The sequence below is a fragment of the Pseudopipra pipra genome, chromosome 6, assembly GCF_036250125.1.
Source record: "Pseudopipra pipra isolate bDixPip1 chromosome 6, bDixPip1.hap1, whole genome shotgun sequence".
NCBI classification, from domain to species: domain Eukaryota; kingdom Metazoa; phylum Chordata; class Aves; order Passeriformes; family Pipridae; genus Pseudopipra; species Pseudopipra pipra.
The window spans coordinates 35,326,182-35,345,528 of NC_087554.1; the positions used below are offsets into that span (position 1 = coordinate 35,326,182).

Below are 19,347 nucleotides of genomic sequence, written 5' to 3' on the forward strand. Positions count from 1 at the left end.
GGAAAACATATTTTTAAATTTAAAACTACCAAAAAAAAAAAACCTCTAAAAAAAAAAAAAAAAAAAAAAAAGAATTTATTTGGGAGTCCAGATGAACAAAACATTAATACTTCATGGCTTTATCAGTCAATACACACAGTAGTTTTCAGTTTAGAATCTTTCTAATGTCACTGAACAAACCCTCTGTGTTTCCAGTTCCTAACAAACTTCAAAGGATCTCTTCAAGTCCTTTCCAATTTTACGTTCTTTTGCTTCCCAAATACCTTTTATTATGGACTGAACACTGGGCAAACAACCAGCACTCCCTCAGACGGTACAACTGAAGGACGGTTTGCGTATATTGGTATGCTAAACTTACGTGGGCTAAACCTAAGAAAACTATTCTTAAAAGAAACCATGATATGTGAGTACAAAACAAAAGCAGACAAAAATCATTCCAGAACCTTTCGAAGAGTTCTCTACCTAGCTGTTTTTCCTTTTTAAGTAAATTCAACAAATTTCAGCTACCTAAAATCTTCTCAGTATTTTAGACAACTTTAGATATTCCCAGACACTTGAACAGCCAAGTTTTCTTTAGGGATCTGTCATTAATGTGAGTGAACAAATATAATAACTGGAGGTTGAAAGCTTTTGTTTATTTCAGTTTCCAATTTTTATCTCACTCAGAAAAAGCATACTTTGTGTAAATGCTTTAAATACGTTTTGTAAACACTTCTCTTGCTACAAGTAAGAGGATATTCTTTTAAGAGTTCTGTTCTCTTCCAAGTCATTGATCGAGTCACAGAAAACCACTCTTGCCATTACTACTGTGTTCCACAGAGTGACACAAGACAGAGATTTAGGAAAACTAACACAGCAGGGGCTGATATCATATTTATCCATGAAAAGCATTTACTAGTTATTTCATCCAGCAAGAAGTTTATGTTGCAGCTTCCCTTCCAGCTGAGCCTGTCCTCTGCAGACACATCTAAGGAGACAATATGAAAGGACAACTAGATGCTTAATTTTCCAATAACTATTTAAATTAGGGGCTAAAACTACTTAAGGAATTTCACTGCCTGAAGAATATGTTCCACAGTATTATAAAGTTATCTCAGACCCAGCCCCTAAAAATTTCACCCAAATGAAGTTTTCCTCTAAACACTAATACTGGAGAATTTGTGTGGTTTTAACTTGGTCATTCCCTGAGGCTACTGAAAGTTACTGTGTGCTGCTGAGCTCTAATGAACAGAGGAGCAGCTGACAGGGTGTGTCAGACTTTCTCTATGAAGTTGTTCCAACTAAACAGTTACTAGAGATTGTTTTAACTTGGACAAACTTGTAGGCTCCTCCCTGATACAAGGACAACAAAACTTTGCATAGTTTATATTCTCTCAGCCTCCCCACCCTTCATATGTTGTTTTTTCCTTCTTGTTAGGATATGCATATCAGAGCACAAAACCAAAGTTACGTAAAAATCTCAACGCAAATAGACTGGAGGAAAAACAATGCCTGCTGTAAATGCAGAGCAATTGTTTGCTGAAGCACATATACATGCCTACATGACACCATGAGCTTGTTTTTATTGCTACAGTCTGAAATATTCAGATATTATAGCAGTGAAGGAAGATTGGACAGAATTAGTTCATTAATTAATTCCCTCCCTACTGTGTTTTATAGGTGTGTCTTGCTACTTAATTGGTGTCTGAGCTCCTGGGGCAGCAGTATGGATAAACTGGGGGATACAGGCAAAACACACTAGAAAAATCAAGCATCAGTTCTGACATGTTCTTTTCCTATTTAATTTGCTTTAAAAGGATTATTTACAGATTGAAGTCCCAAACAGAAAATATTTAGAGATCAGGACTGTATTATTCATCTTTTTCTTTATCAAGGCAACAATAAAACCTACCTAATGATACACAAGCTTGATGTAGCAAATCGGTTTAGCAATTCCTTTGTTAAGTACGTATGTGCTGCTGTACACTGGAAATTGTTTGATAGTACAGTCTTTAATGGTCAGATGTATGGTGAAAACTTACGGGATTTGACTCACACAGCTTGGAATACTATAAAAGGATAAGATTTTAATCTGATGTTTACCTACTAAAAGAGTTCGTAATACAGTAAGCACTGGTCAGAGAGAAAGAGAACTTCTGATTTTCTTCACAAGACAATATTACTTCTAAGAGCAGATCTAAACAGCAATCGACAGAAATACTTTCTGAAATACAATAGCAAGGGAACAATCCAGAAGTCTTCTGCCCAGTATGATTCAAGTTCAACAATCCATACTGCAGTGAGTCAGGGTATTTTGCATACTACACTCCAGCATCATGAAAACTAAGAAAACTGTTCAAAATGAATCCTACCTCAGAGCAAAACACACTGGTTTTAACTGTTATGGTACTACAAGAATAGCTTCTGCCAAAGTTAGCAATTAGGGGATACTCACACAGGTCCTACATGCATGGTTGTTGTACTTCAACTTGAAGGAAGAGCTATCGTGCAAATTTGTTATGTACAGCCCTACTTCTAGCTCTGCATTTTTATCACAAACAAGATAGGAACAACCCTGCCAAAAGCCTCACTTGGACAAAGAATGAACGAACCATTTCCAAAGACACCATGACATTCAAACACTTCAACCTGGCATTAAACTTGATGCAAGCATCTGCCATATTTTGGGCAAAATGTGGCACTGAAATACACCGTACTCACTGATGTAAGGTACTGCCAGCTCTTGAGGAACACAAACCTACCCAGCACAAGTAATTACAAATTGAGAAAGCTCTCCCATCCTCTTCTGTACATGAAGGGTGGAAAGGGAGTCTTCAACATAACTACTTATATTATAACAACAAATAATAACCTCATCAAGCTTCCTTTATGATGAATGGGGCAACAAACAGCTCCCAACGTACAGCTTTGCAATCAACTTGTTCATGCATAAAAACTTACTGCATCAAAACAGGCTTTGTATTTATAAATATTAAACCTATTCCTCTTAACTACTGCAAATTTACATCTGACTAAATAAACAGATCTGATACCACACTTTTCCCATCAAGTTTTCTATGGTTTTGTTTTGCTCACATTTTTTTTCCTTTCTAATTTTTCCAAGATGATCTTCTTTGAGATTTCTGAAATTTTTCCAAGGAGTTCATATGTGCTTGAAGTGGAGGGAAAAGCAATTCCAAAAGATCAAGTCTGAATAAAACTGAAGACAACATTAATAACAAAAGTTTTTTGGATTGACACATCATTTTAAAAAAACTGAAAGTGATCACAAAGTCACAGAATCATTTAGGTTGGAAAAGACCTGAGATCATTGAGTCCAGCCTTTGACCAAACACCACCTTGTCAACTAGACCATAGCAGTGAGCACCACGTCCAGTTGTTTTTTGAACACTTCCAGGGATGGTGACTCCACCACCTCCCTGGGTACCCCATTCCAATGTTTAACAACCCCTTCCGTGAAGAAATTCCTCCTGATGTCCAGCCTGAAGATCCCCTGGCACAGCTATGTCCTCTTGTCCTGTCACCAGTCGCCCGGGAAAAGAGGCCAATGTCTGCCTTGTTACAACCTCCTTTCAGGTAGTTGTAGAGAGCGATAACACCACTCCTGAGCCTCCTCCTCTCCAGGCTAAACAACCCCAGCTCCCTCAGGCACTCCTCACAGGACTTACTCTCTAGACTCTTCACCAACTTTGTTGACCTCTTCTGGACACATTCCAGCACCTCCATGTCTTTCTTGTAGTGAGGGGCCCAGAACTAGAAGCAGGACTCACGGTGTGGCCTCACCAGTGCTGAGTACAGGGGGACAATCACTTCCCTGATCCTGCTGGCCACACTATTGCTGATACAAGCCAGGATGCTACTGGCTTTTTTGGCGACCTGGGCACACTGCTGGCTCATGTTTAGCCAGGTGTCAATCAGCACCTCCAGATCCTTTCCCGCTGGGCAATTTTCCAGCCACTCTTCCTCCAGTCTGTAGCAGAGCATGCGGTTGTTGTGACCCAAGTGCAGGACTCAGCACTTGGCCTGGCTGAACCTCATACCATTGGTCTCAGTCAGTTGATCCAGCCTGTCCAGGTCCCTCTGCAGAGCCTTCCTACCCTCCAGCAAATCCATACTACTGCCCAACTTAGTGCTGCCTGTGAACTTATTGAGGGTGAACTTGATCTCCTCATTCAAAACATAAAGATATTACTCAGAACTGGATCCAATACTGAGCCCCAGGGAACACCATTGATGCACAATAAACTATTAAGCTTTATCAACCTGCTACAATTTTATTCTAAAGAAAAAAAAAGAGCTGGACAACAGACACATAACTGCACACCTTCAGCTTGCAATTCACTATTTCCTGCATGTAAATTTGATCAAGTACTGTATTGGGAGGATGCACAGAAGCACACATACATTCTTTCTCCACCTTAAGAAGAAGGAAAAAAGAACAAACAAAACCCAAACACACTAATCTTAGACTAAATGCTTTCAAATGTGTAATTCTGCAGCTCTGCTGTAGCAAGATGCCCTCCTGACCAAGATTCTTGTGAAAAAGGACTGGTTACATTAAGTTGGACAACTCAGTCAGAAGGAATCAGACCATCAAGACATATTAAGGGTATTATTCTGGATACAATCAATAAATGCAGCCTACCTTCCAATCCAGTTCATCACTTTCCCTATTCTACTTTAATAAATACAGAAAGATCAATAATGAAGAACAGCAGTTTAACCTGGCTTCCACCCAAAAGGCACCTGTTTTGTTTTTTTAAAGACCCTTAACATGACTTCAGATTTTTAAATTCCTCCTTTAAAATGGAATTTGGCAATTATTATCATTAAGAGCAAGTGATATTTGGCCTTCTACAACTGCTTGTGGGAACCATAGAGTTAAAATATCAGAAATATCTAACAAAGACAAAACATGTGCTGACAAAGAAAGGAAAAGAGGCCTGGTTAAGAAGCGTATTCAGTATCACAATCATTTATTCGAAATAGATGAAGGTAATTATATTTTGAAACTTTAACATGAGCACTGCACACTAAACGAGCATCCTAGCAAATTCACTGAGCTGTGATGCACCAGAGAGGCTGGTGAGATAAGCATTACCTTTGTCTGTGCTGCCAGACTTCCAAGCCGCCACATGGGATATGTCTGAGCCCAACCAGTTACATTCAGCATTACTGGAAACAACGGCTTCCACAGTATCTAGAGCCCTGGGGGGAGCAGTTAAGAGTAGATGGAAGCTATATGTGTACATTTAATATATATTTAGACACACGGAGTACTCTACATTAATGTAACCATGTTATGCAACAATTCAAAAAACATCAGTGCTCTCCTTTATCCAACTTACAGACAGTTTAGAGCAGTGAATATAGAAGACTAGACCACAATTCAGTATATGTATTCTTCAAGGCTGATCGAATCTCTCATGTCAATCATGTCCTATTTTGGATAAATAATTAAATATTCAATGAAGAGTCTGACATCTAAGTGGGTCACACTGAAAGTGAGTATCATGAACACTGAAGTATCATTCTCACTCCCCAATACAACATTTAAACGGAGGGAAAATACCCCCATCACCCCCTATTCCCACCCCAAAAAATACTGAGTAATACATCAATACACCCTATGGGCAGAAAAATACAGCATTCTCCAGGAAAGTAGTTGGAAAATGAAATTTACTTTGGTTTCTCATGTCTCATTCCATGAGAATCCTCTGCACTATAAGCTCCTGAAAATTGGATGTTTTCTTCAAGAAGAAAATACAGAAAATAAATTGGGAGATTGTCACTTCATTATAGTAGCAAAACTCAAATAGAAAATAAGAACACACTAGGAGAAAACTGAATTCCTTTGATATCAAGTTCCTTCTCACTACTTTCCAATTTTCGATTCAGCCACCATGCTGAAAACTCAATTGCACTTAACCTGTCCTTGAACTCACCATGAAATTATGGCCAATTTCGGGCAGCCACATCAAGTGACCTTAAAAGGAGCAAGAGATATAGGTCATTCCTGGGTAACATTCTATTCCATGAACAGCCAGTATAGGAGGAACAATAAATTCGTAATTGGAAAAACAACTTCATGGCACCATGGACTACAGCCAAAAAAAGTCAAGAGTACAAAAGCTCATGTTGGAAGTGTAAGTGATGTGGTTAGATAACAGCTGTAAGTGCACAAATGAGGATATTCACAGAACTATTTGAGCTCATAAACCAAGTCTCTGTCTCTCCATAGAAACAGAAGTGAAAAAAAATAATCAAACCAAATCCCAAAAGTTTATTGTGCTAAATACAAACAGCTTTCTAAGTTATTGACTATCTTTTGAACAAATCTGTGATATAATCAATAAAGTTAACTTTTAAAGAAGGCAAAGCCCCCAACACACTCTCCCCCTGCATGTGCATCTTATTTTTGTGTATTATTTCTTATGATTTCTTTGCATTTCCTTTTGGCTTTTCTGCCACCATTCTTGACAGATTGTACTTCTGCATAAAAGCCATTCAAAAAAACCCTGAACTGACAATATGCTAATTTAATTTGGAGATGGCAAAGAAAGAACACTATTAAAGTCATAACAGTGGGGAAAAGATGGGAAAAGTTTCACTTCCATCTTTAAAGAACTTTAGCTTTACACTCTAATCCTAAACATTTCAGCAGAAGGATTAGAAAGATTGGTGCAATCTAGCTTAGAGTTTTATGACACACAAGAATTCAAGTTCTAAAGGAACCATCTGGTTCACTCAGTTCATTGCAACTGCAACAGATATTTAATCCTGAAAGGTCAATGTCACATCCATATATACAAACTGGAACACTTCCAATGCACTACAATATTAAAAACCTTTTTAAATAATAGAAGTTACTTAAAAAATGTAATGCTAGGGTGTCAAAGGAAATAACAAACAGAACTGTGCACAAGCAAGTAGGCCGATGGCCTATATTTCTGAAGTGACCTTTTAAGTATTTTATACTTAACTCAGAATTCTAAATAAGGCTAAGAACTATTTTAAACAATTATGTTTCAATTATATAAGACAATGGTGACAAAATTAAAACTTAGATCTGATCCAATAACTATCACTAGGTCTGCTAGTGTGGAGGAGGTGATAAATATCCACTTTCAGCTTCGAATTTCTTGTCTTTTCTCTGTGTTAAGTCTTCTGCATTAAAAAAAAAAAAATCCTAGTTTTCGTTTTCTCTGTTCCGCCTACAGCCACCCCACCTCTGTTTCCCATCTGTCTACTCATTTCTTGCCGTTCTTCAACTAAATAACTCCCCAAAGATCTGTCTTGGCTCTGTTTGCCAGTTTAACTTGGCCAGTCCCACCACTACAGCAGGCTAGAAGGCTGCAGGTAACCCAGCTGCTTAGTTTCCACCAGTCTGTCAAGCAGGCTTGCTACAGCTTTGTTAACTTTATGTGTCTCCAGTTTCAGATTACAGGCTTTAGGTATACCACTTTGGAGCATTAATGAATATTTCTTTCGAACTAATTCAGTATTTAATAATGTAAAATAAAAAAATACAGTACATACTTCAAATACCAATTTTAAGGAAGAATCTGCCTTATTCTTCCATCTTGCTCTGTTTAGTATTTGATTCTTTTAATGCATCACTATTCCATTTCTGAGGTTTAAGGGCTGCTTAGCATCTCTATCCATGCTTACAAAAATGCAAATAAAAATTAATTATGATAGCATGCATGTTTCCAACCCTGAAAGGAAAACACTGAAAGGAATTCATGCAATTTTTCAGTTACAAACCGAGCAATAAGTAAAAGTAGCTATCGCAATGACTGATGTTTTATTTTTTGTACACGCCTTGAATGAAACTACAACTAGACAAGATATTTTATATTCTCAAATATTTATATCCCTTAAGGAGTCAGTTTCTACGTGTATCCTTTCAACTGAGAAATTCAGTTCTAAAGAGTAAATTATCAAACTTCTTTTAGCAAAGGCCAAATTGAATTAGTCCAAGGAAACTATGAACACACAGATACTCCAGTCACTACGTTTACCTAATACATGGCAAACCTGGGAAAAATGGGACAAGAGTCAAAGGCTGAAAAAGGTGTTTCCATGAAAGATGTTGCAACACTCGCCATTCAAGTATGTGTTTCTTGAAATGTAAACAGAAATTCGGAGCTAGCCACCATTGTGTCTGCTTCACTGTACTGAATTGCATCAAAAAAGGAAGGTCATCAAACATATTCTGTTATCCCAAGACAGACTGCCTGGGGCACAACCAAACTGCCATGCCCACATTAACTTACCCTAACTGAAGGGAACCTTTTTCTTCATTTGTAACATAATTTCTTGCTTCACAGCCATCAGGAATAGCAAAAAATCAGTTTATCCTTGTCTCAATTTCTTTTAAACACAGTGGCAGAAACCATTTCTCCCTAATGCTTGGTTTTGTGCCTCTGATGATTCCCAAGTAAATAACTAATTGCACTTGACCCTATTGAATTGCATCATCTTTCTAATCAGACTCTTTGGACTTCTAATACTGACATCAAACAAATATAGCCAGGCAGTCCTCTCCCTAGTCACTTTGTTGCCTACTGAAATTATCAATCATACTGTACTTTCCATAATATAATCTATAAATATACATTAAAAAACTGGTCTCAGATCCATGAAAAACCCCACTAACAGTGAGCCACGTGTGAGGGTTCTTGCAATACCACTATGAAGCTTTTCAGTGCCTGCCACATAGTAATTTTATTTAGATAAATGCTTCTCCTTATCATCAGTGACAAACTCTGCTCAAGTCAGGACATCTGCTGTTTCTTCCTTACTCATAAACATGCTATCCTGTTAGAGAAAAACAATAGATGAATTCGAGATCATTCAATGTCTTAAAATCCATGATGGCTACTACACATCAATATGGGGTGCGGGAGCTGAGGAAGGGCTAAGTTCTCCAGAATGGCAATTTAAAAAATAAAATAAAATAAAAGCACACACACACACCACCTATTGAATAGAGTTAGTCTAGAGAAAATTATAAGCACAGATGGCATCTCTAACCTTCAGTCATGAACAAGGGTATCAAGCACCTGCGTATTCCAAAACTTACAGCACAAATCTAGAACACGATTTACAGGAAGACGACTTAGAAAAAAAATTGGACTGACATTTGAAAAACTGGATTTCCAAAGGAAGAAGAATTGAGTTTTGCTTCAAAAGGTTAGTGATTTGAACATTTCTTTAAGAGATGGGAGACCTAGATTCAGTTTTCTCTACAACTTGAGAGGATTGAAACCTGCAATCCCTTACATCCAACAGAGTATGCCAACCACAAGTCTAGGGAACAGCCTAGTTGAATCAATTTTTAAACCCTTCTTTGAAGCTCTGTATATGGGAAGAATGGCTGAGGTCACTTGGTTTGTTCAGCCTAAAAAACAGGACACTGAGGGGAGACTTCAGCTGCGGTCCACAGCTTCCTCATGAGGAGAAGAGGGTCACGCACTGATCTCTTCTCTCTCGTGACCACTGATAGGATCTGTGGGAATGGCATGAAACTGTGTTAGGGAAGGTTTAAGTTGGATATCAGGAGAAGGTTTTTTACTCAGAAGGTGTTAAAGCCCTGGAACAGGCACCCCAAGAGAACTGGTCACAGCACTAAGCCTGCCGGAGTTCAAGAAGCATTAGGAAATGCTTTCAGACAGTGCCATTTTTGGGGTTACCCTGTGCGGGGTCAGGGGTTGGATTCAATGATCCCTGTGACTCCTTTCCAGCTCAGGATATTCTATGATGCTGTGATCCTATAATGACAAGCAGAACACTCAGCTGAAAATAAGAAGTCTTCTGTTTTGTGTCACTGACCTCAATATGTATGTGCATATTCTCTGCAGCTTGTATTTTAACATAAGCATTTGCATATATGCAGACAAATAACATCTCACTCAACAACATTCAATAAATGTACATTTTGTGGGCACTGTGCGATGTTTTAGAAGTAGAGTCACGGGGGTTTACTTCCTATGCTTTGAAATTTTTAATATAGTTTAAAAAAAGTAAAATTTTAAGGAGTCCATGAAGTACTATCCTTCATTTAGTCCAAAAATAATTGCAGTCTTCTGAGATTCATAGAGCACTTCTTCCTCTGACCAGTAGTTGTACTTCCAGCAAGATGCACACACTCAAAGGGAGCAACTGATACGCCTAAAAACCTAAGTGACTAAATCACCATAGAATACCAAAGTTATTCACACATGCTCAGTTGTCAGACATTGAAACATGGCATAAAAAAATTACATTGTATGCCATTTTAATATCCTGAAAAGTTCATCCTTCTAAGAAATATCTTAATTTCAATACGGAAAGACTGTTACCAAATACTCTATTTGTTCATACTCTGCAGCTATGCTGTGAGAGAACACAGCATAGTTTTTTAAAAACAATGAAATCACCTGTTCAATTTATTACACTGTATAAATATTAATAGCCTTGAGCATGTGGTTCTGCAAGATGAAAGGTATAAGTGCTATAATTCTCTGATTACATTATTTTAAGATTGAAATCACCCAGTTCTTTATAGTTAGAGATGACATCTAATCAGTTAATCTAAGATAAGCCTAAACAGATCACTAGATGTCCACATCATTAATCTTACCTGACAGGCAGATGTATGTTAAATATTCACCCTGACCCCCCGTAGCTAGGAAAGGAATCTTTTTTTTTGTTCTTCTTTTCACTTGAACAGCTCCCAGCATCCTTTCATCATGAGGGGCAAAAATTTCTTTGCTGATTGCAGATTTGGCATTCATTGTAGATCACAGGTATAGCCAACTGCTGCTTTCTAAAATAAAATCATAAATATAAAATAATATTAGAAACTCTGAAGTATGTGAAAGTCCAGTTAATTTACATGGGCATTAAAAGCCCTGAGCTTCAAATAAAGGTTTTAATGACTCAAAGAATTTAGAAGATAATTTCATATTCTTAGAGGCAGAATTTTCAAAGTATTCAAGTATCTTCACTGAAGTTGCTCTCCACTTTAAAGTTTACTTAAACTAGCTAGGCTTATTTGGGGCAAAAGCCACTCACACTAGAACTACAATTTGTTGCAAAATCTTCTCAGAGAAACAACCTGCAACTTCATGCAGCATAAAAGCTTCATTAATTCCCCCTCTGATAACTGAAGAGAAAGTCAGATCTATGTCCCACACAGAGAGGGAAAACACTGCAAGGGCATAGGGAAGGAGCACTGTGGTTGTGCTGGTAGACCACCACATTCAAAGAAGCTATAGAAAACTTCAGATATGGTAAGAGTGTTCCTTCAGAAGCACTGCTCTTGGTGACAGTACTTGATTGCTCAGCTCTTGCACCTCTTGCAGCTTTAGCACCTCATCCCCTCAATTTCTCTGTAATTACAAACTGGGCACACCTGCACAGGAAACAGTGTCAGAGAAACCATCAGGGTTAAGGTACACAAAACCACACCTCTACTTTTCTGCTAAGTTATTTTGACCCAGGTCAGTTCCTCAATGTGTTTTGTAAGGAAACAGCACAGGCAACTTAGGAGAGACATTCGGAGAGAAAAAATTATTGTAGAGAACAGAGAGGGAAGAAGGAGGGACACTGCTTAGTCATGTGCGTCCTGCAAAATAAAGATCGATCTGACCACTGCTTACAGAGGAGCCTAACTAAAGGAGAAAGATCTCAGAGGGGACATTAATAGGTTCTTTGTGTAAACAGCACCACAGCTGTAACTCCAGTTAGTTCTGCATTGAAATCTTATACTACATACACAGGCCACACTCATGGAACTGCTGAATGCCACCTCTATTGTTCAAATAAAATGACACTTCAACAAACATTAAATTCCACATTTCTGTATTAAAGACTTTCAAGCTGAGATATCTTTTTGACATCCTTAGCTGTCTTAGTATCAGTAAGATCATCTTCAGGTCTGAACTACTGAAGCCAGTAATTCTGCCTGTGGGATCATTTGATATTTGCCACACTTTTAAATAAATATAAATAAATTGCAGTCACATTAGATTATGAAACCAAGAGAGTCATTATTTTTAGTGTACATACTACCAGAAAAGTACTTATCTTAACACTTTCAGTCTCAACATTTTGTTGTCACCATTTATGATATTCCCTTATTTTTAAAAAAATGGGATGGAGGGGGGGGAAGCTGTTTTCATGGATATGTCAGACAGCACAACTTAATCCAAACCAAATTCACCACCTACTAATTTTGGGATGCAAACAGAATCCTTTGCCAAAATAATCTGTAACAGTATACCTCAGTTAACCACCATAGAAGTATTTGAATTCTGACACGTTTTAGCATTAGGTCATTTTACATGCACCTTTAAAGAAATCAATTGCATTTAAAAATTGGCCCTATTAAAAGAAAAATCCAGACCAACTTCAAAGGAAGAAAAGAATGAGCAGCTCCTGACAAGATAACTCCTGTCCTTTAATAACAAATATATTGAATAAAAGCAGAATCAAAAGAATAAGTTTACCTGGTAGTTATTTAGAAAAGGTTAGTTTTGCATTCATTATACCCCACTTCTCTCCTCTTCTGTATTATGGAAATATCTGAAGAATAACCTATACCAGCACGTAAACTGTTGGGACATTACAACTAGTTTTTGGGTTGAATTTTTTTTTCTTTAATTCAAGACCACTGTAAATGACAATGGGTTTAAATATACAAACCTCCTCCTGACTGAGATAGAGACTGATAATTTTTGCAATAATAATTTCAATCCTAGACCTTCATATGCTTAATGAATTTTCAATAAACAGCTTTTCGGAAAACATATATAAATGCTGTCTGGTAAAAATATACTCCAGTGACGTTCAACTGAAAAAGTGCTCTCCAGATTGCAACAACCTGATGCTGCTAAATCCAAGTTGCTGAATAGATGTTTTCAGATGTTTTCTTAATGTTCATGGATTGCAAGATAAAGTATGACTCCAAAGATACACTCAGTGATGTAAAGGCTTCCTGGATTAAGAGAGAAAGAAAGTTTTCCTTACCTGCAGTATCAGAAAATGTTATGGTTTATAACTTCAAAACTTACATACTGTACTTCAAGGTTCACTTTAAGAATATTAAAAGCAAGAGGTTTCACTGCATTTGATAAGACTGCTGAACAACAGGCAAGTCAAACAAACGAGACACTATCCAAATACAGTTTCATAGATTTCTCAAATCATTTTACTGTATTTGTGCACTGAACTTACGGCATGAAACTAGAATGTCAGCCACATATGCAATACCTAAAATAAATGCAAAACCTAGATTTCATAACATAACTCTCTCTATATACACTCATCCCTATCTCTTATTCAAGTGCTTTTATGCACAATCAACATGCAAATAAAACTTCATTTAAAGTCTAGCTCAACATGGTATCCAAGACAAATTAAAACTCCTGTTTCAGTGCAGGCACAGAAGATACAACATAGAACAACCAAATACTGCAGTTTACTGCTGCATGCTGTCATTGGCTTTGTGATTAAACTGATTTTATATATATCAACCAGAAGCTGTACACAGACACAGTATATATCAAACATTGTAACTGGAACCCGCAACTAAAGCGTGCACTGACTGTGCCTCGGAGGTTGTGATCCTTCTGTTCCTGTACTTGGGTTTATAACAGCTTCAGATACCATATTCAAGTAATTAATCTAACACAGTGTGTACTTGACGTGACTGCCAAATCTAATGTGAAAATTGACGCTAACACAAACCAGAGAAGCCTATTTATTTAAAGAAGAAAACAATTAACTGTGCCTGTGTGCAAACAGACTTCTGAGATTGAGCTGTCATTGTAGTTTGGATGAAATCATTTTTCATAGGTCAAAAAATCAGCAGCTGAATTTGAATAAGCAACCTTCTCCCTATTTAGTAATGGATGTATGCAAAAGACCGTTGCTTAAATAGGTAAAACATTCCAATATTCCTCTTTTTCACAAGGGGACATAATACAATCTTTGTCAGTTTTACAAAAAAAAAAAAAAAAATAAGGAAGACTTACTCAAGGAACACAAATAAGTCTCAATTTTTCACATACAAAAAACTCGCTGCCTGTACATGCACAACTTCATGTAGTATACACATACTTCTTTACACAGTAATGTTTTTTCTTGGCACACATTCCAGGACAAATTCATCAGCAGTTTCCACTCATGGCCCATATGAACTCACGCACTGGAACACAAACTTTTTCCCCCATACTCCAATAAAAAAATGCCTTAAAGAAGAGACTTTTACTGGAGGATTTCTGAACACTGAGACAATGCATTACTGTTTGTAACATTTATCCCTCTGAAGGAAAGGGGGTATAAAGGTTTCAGTAAATCTAAGAGTCCTTAAAGAGAGACTGCACTTCCCACTTCACGTGCTTTGTCCTGCATATTTAATTCCACTCAAGTTATTATAATGATGATTTCGGCTCAACAAAGAAGATCCCATTTTCCTCCTGTGATTTTTCACTCCATCCACCACAACATTATGGAACAGGATGTCAGCATTTACACTGTGCTCCCAGCACACAACAGAAACACCGAGAGGGAATATTCCTGTGTGGATTTGAAAAAGTGCCTGCAATGCGCTGCTCATTTGCATCTTCTCACATCTTTCTCCACTACAGTTCTTCTCCATCACATTTCTATCACTAAAAACTCCTCCTATGAACAGCTGACTATTCCTCTGAAAGTGTGTGAGAAGACAGCAATTAAAGGCAATTTCTTAAAAAGAATATTAAATAAAACCAGGTGAATTAAACTGACTCCCTCATGGATCCCATATGTTCAGTAACAAAAAATTGGACTGTTTTCTCTCATCTCAGACTGTTTCCAGGCAGAGAGCCAGAAAGTAGCTAACTTACATCCACTTTACATCCACATATTTTAAAGGACTCTATGCAAATAAGAGGAAAAAAGGAGATTTACGGTATCTTTGTTGAGGTATAGGTATACAGAAGGAAGTGGGGAAACTAATCCTCAGCATGCAGAATTCAAATAGGAGCAAGTTAGAAAGGAGAAATGAAATACAAAGGAAGAGAAGGAAGAGTATGTTATGTTTTCCAAAAGAAGACAAAATGTTCAGTATGTTAAACCTTGCTGTTTTCAAGGACCTTTAGTTTAATCACAAACAGGGATGTGCTCACAGGACAGGCTAACCACTGAAATGCTGCCTGAAGTGTGAAATCATCTGAGCAACCTACTATTGTTGGATGGAATTGTAACTCTAGCAAGCACTCAAATCTGGTTTTAATAAAGCCACTATCTTGAAAGAGGACATCTACTTTAGGAAATCATTACAGGACACTGTTGCCAAAAAGTACAGCTTTTGCTATTGTATTAATTGTCTGGTATTTACTTGCTTGAAGTGTTTAAACTACTTCAGTCATTACTGATCATCAAAATTCTGTATTTGCTGTCATCTCAAACAAATAGCTAGTACAACTCTGGAAAAAGCACAAAATCATTTAAAAACCAAGGCAACTTTGGTACTTCCTACCAAAATGGGTTCACGACTTTTAAAAGGATTTACTGGGAAAAAAAATGCAATCATGATCCAGAGTTATTTGTAGAAAGCCACATTTCCAATTTATTTTTCTTTAAAGTCTTCAGAGGTCAGCTTAACTCTTATGACCTTTTAGACATGGTTAGATCTTATGATGAGTTATTATATCCACCTTTAGACTTCCATTTGCAGGACGAACAGTTTCTTCTGCCATTCCTCACAGATTTCTTCCTCCAAACACTTCTGCTCTCCAGACTGTTTCCCATTGGCCTACATAATTTTTGAAATGCCATCCTCCTCACAGCTTCATTTATGGCACCAGAGTCAACTGAAAGAACTACTTAGTTGGTCTCTAAGCAAGCTCCCCAGGTAAGTGGCCACAGCACCAAGCCTGAGAGAGTTCAAGGAGCGTCAGACAATGCTCTTAATCACATGGTTTAGTTTTATGTAGTCCTGCGAGGACCAAGGAGTTGGACTCTGTGATCCTTATGGGTCCCTCCCAACTCAAGATATTCTATGACACCTTATAGACCATAGAGTGAACACTCCTTCTTATACAGCTACTGCCACACATAGACAGTCATCAAAAACCAAGAGCTCCAGTTCAACACCTACCATGTTCTTCAATATTTTTGTGGAAAAAAAAAAAAAAAGACTTTTGACATCGAATAACTAGTTATTCCAACTTAACAGAGGATTTCTTACTTACTACTTTAAGACTACTTCTCCTACTGTAAGACAATTTTAAATTCCAATCCTGTCTTTTAACACTTGCAGTTCTCTAGATTAACTTGATATACCTTGATATATATTCCGTGGTATATAGTCTGTGTGCCTTTAGGCAGTTAAAATCTTTTGAGACCTATCACAGCCTACTTTCACTCGTCCAGTTAGAACTAGAAAGATACCAACTTCTTAGAATACACGTCTACAATCATTTGTATGTTCCTACATCTTACACGACTTCCATGCAAACCTAATTTCCTTAGTTTGCTCATGACTAATATCACATGAAACAGTATCAGAGGCATCATTAAAGTTCACATATTCTGCCAGTTCCAACTTACTCATATGGCCTAAAACTTTATCACAAAAACAAATGAACTGGTTTGAAGTTGTGTTTGAGTTATCTCTGTTTGTTCCATTGTTTGTCCAATATTTTAGCAAAGAAAAATCACTAAAAAAATGAAATTAAAGAATATTTGTGACAAGTAGCAGCCCATGTCCCCCAGGGAAAGGGAAACTAGTTTTAAGGACTACAGTTTGAAACATGCAAAATTTCTTTCAGTAGTCTGTGTTGTTTCACAATTAACTTATGACCACCTTAACCACTTGTACTGGCAGAAATTACTGATTTCCCTTTGTGCTTTTCTTCCTTATGACGGCATAAGTGCTTCTGTGGTAGTCCAGTGAACTAGACAAGAGAATTAATCCAGTTTTAATCTAGTTTGAAAAAAAAAAATAGTAATTTGTTTTGGTTTTATTCAGATCAACTCCCTGACACAGGGCACCCCCACAGCTGTGTATCAGCACATGGGAAGGAAGAACATAGGGTAAGATTAATCTGCCTTAGGCACCAGCAGTGTTAGTTTAAAAGGATCATAAAATTGCAGTTTAAAGAAAGAACCTGAAATGCCAGGAACTTTCATCAAATATTGAAATCAGCTGACTGAAGACATGGCATGGAGCCAATCTACACAAAATTTTTAAAAATCAAAACTTGCAAGAACTAAATGGCATAAAAAGTGGTAAAATGGGAGTTCATATGGGCATCTCCTTGGTAAGAACTAATGTGTCTCAAGACAAAAGAAAATTTGTTGGTATACCAACTCCATTGTTTGTTGGGTTAAACAGAGGGGTAGCAAAAGGGCAGGTAGGAAGTTAGGCTTTGTTACATTGCAACCAGAACCTGTTGCATATAGGAATGTACAATAATATGATGAAATGCTATTACTGCAGTATAGCTCACATAAGTGTAACATGCTAAGTCATGTCAGCTGCTCTGGCAAGACATCTCACAGGAACCTGATTTTGCCTTATTAAGTACTGATCATTGAAAAAAACACGTTAAAACGATTCATAATTTAGTGTACAGGCTACCAGAGAGACAGGTTATTCCTACAGTATTATCTGAAGGTGTTTCAAAGAAAAACAAGCAAAAACTGTTTCAGCTAACAGCTAGCACATAGTACCCTTGTCACATGCTTTCTCCTACTAGCATACTTCAGTACGCTCTGAAATCATGTTTTACAAATCCTCACAGTTCCATTTCCATTCCTCCTCATCTAACTGGTATTGGTATAAATTGCACATTTCTGCACATTACAGTCACCCACTAAATGAAATATCCAAAAAAAGAAGGAGGGAACCAAGTACCAAGTCAGGTCTCTCAGGCTAAACATTTTCAATTTTCTGAACTGAAATGTGCTACACCCACATAAAAAAAAAAAGTAAACTCTGTCATTACATTCCTTTATATTACTTTAATGCTGGGGAAGAGTACAAAAACATAGCAATACATTTGGATAATACAATAAGACATAACATCAAGGGATTAAAGCATTTTATTTCATCCATCCATGGTGAATCAACTTTCTACAGTAAGCATAAATAGGTTTTTTCAATCATTTCAAATGCCTGAGCAGAATAACTTACTAGCAAAATGCATAATGCTTTTAAGAATGAAATATATGTGGCTCTGGGGATATCAAAATCTCTGTAAGAGCAGATACACCTCTACAAAATATTACATGAATGCTTTTCTTGAGGGAAAACAAGAACTATGTAAAAACAGTAAGCCATCTGTTGGCAGTATCCTGATATTTTGCAGCAGTTAACTAAATACAGTTTTCTTTCTGGTAAATAACAGAAGCTGAACACATTTCTGACATGTTGCATACTTCTTCTGAGAAACCCCCTAACAGCTACGAGCACCCCCCCCCTTCAAAATGGGCAAGTTCCATAAAGCTTGCAAAACTGCAGAGAATTCTGCAAACTTAAGAAATTACACACAAAAAAAAAGAAAAAAAAGAAAAAATATCTGCTCCAGTGTTTTATTCAAGGGATGTTATCATCTCAGGAATTATTAAAAATGCTATCCATGTCTTCTGGCCTCTTCTCTGTTTGATTGCTTAGCTCTGCTCTCCTGACAGAATCCAGGGGGGAAAAAAGCCAAACAGACCATGTATGCTTGAAGTTTTTTTGGGTTTTGTGCCTTTTTTTTTTATGAATGACTTGTTTTTCAGTCTCTGAGAAAAATCTGAGATAACCTAGAAAGAAAACTACTAGCTTTTTCCTCTCTTTTGATACTTCCATAGTAATTTACAAACAGTAATCAGTGATCAGTGATAAAAGTACTCAATTTTAACAGCTAGAAAATTTCCATCAAACATCGAGATGGTGGGAAGAAATCTTGTCAAGTGATAGGCCTGTTGGGAACAAAATAGTCTTCTTTCAAAATATAAAACAAACAACACACTTCCCCCTCTGCATTCCTTTCAGAGTGCAAGTAGGGACTTCTGGACAATGTGAAAGCTTTCATCAGGTTTATGAATCTGGACAAACCATTAAGTTTTAGATTAACATCTCCTACAGATCAGTATGGTGTTAATCAATGTATGGGATACCTGTAAAAACACACAGTAACAATACGATATGGGGGCATGAGAAGGTAGACCAAGGAGTGACACCTAAGTTTGTCTAAGAAACATCCCGTCCAAGGAAAGGGGACAGGATAGGACAATACAACACAAAGACCCTGTTCCATTTATTTCATACATTTAGGAGTGAGTCTATGCTTCTTGCACACAGAAGTTACATTTCACATGTCA

At 37.2% G+C, this 19,347-nt stretch overlaps 1 protein-coding gene across 4 annotated transcripts in view; it reads right to left on the reverse strand.

The window, feature by feature from the left end:
• STXBP6 (syntaxin binding protein 6) overlaps nucleotides 1-19,347 on the reverse strand; it is a 104,459-nt gene that overhangs the window by 57,080 nt on the left and 28,032 nt on the right. For 3 of the 4 annotated variants that reach the window (XM_064658517.1, XM_064658514.1, XM_064658516.1), the window contains exon 2: nucleotides 10,628-10,813. The exons of the other annotated variant lie outside the window; for it this stretch is intronic. In XM_064658517.1, coding sequence (XP_064514587.1) covers nucleotides 10,628-10,781 — 154 coding nt within the window. In that variant the 5' untranslated portion in view covers nucleotides 10,782-10,813. The remainder of the gene's footprint in view (nucleotides 1-10,627; nucleotides 10,814-19,347) is intronic. 4 annotated transcript variants of the gene reach the window in all.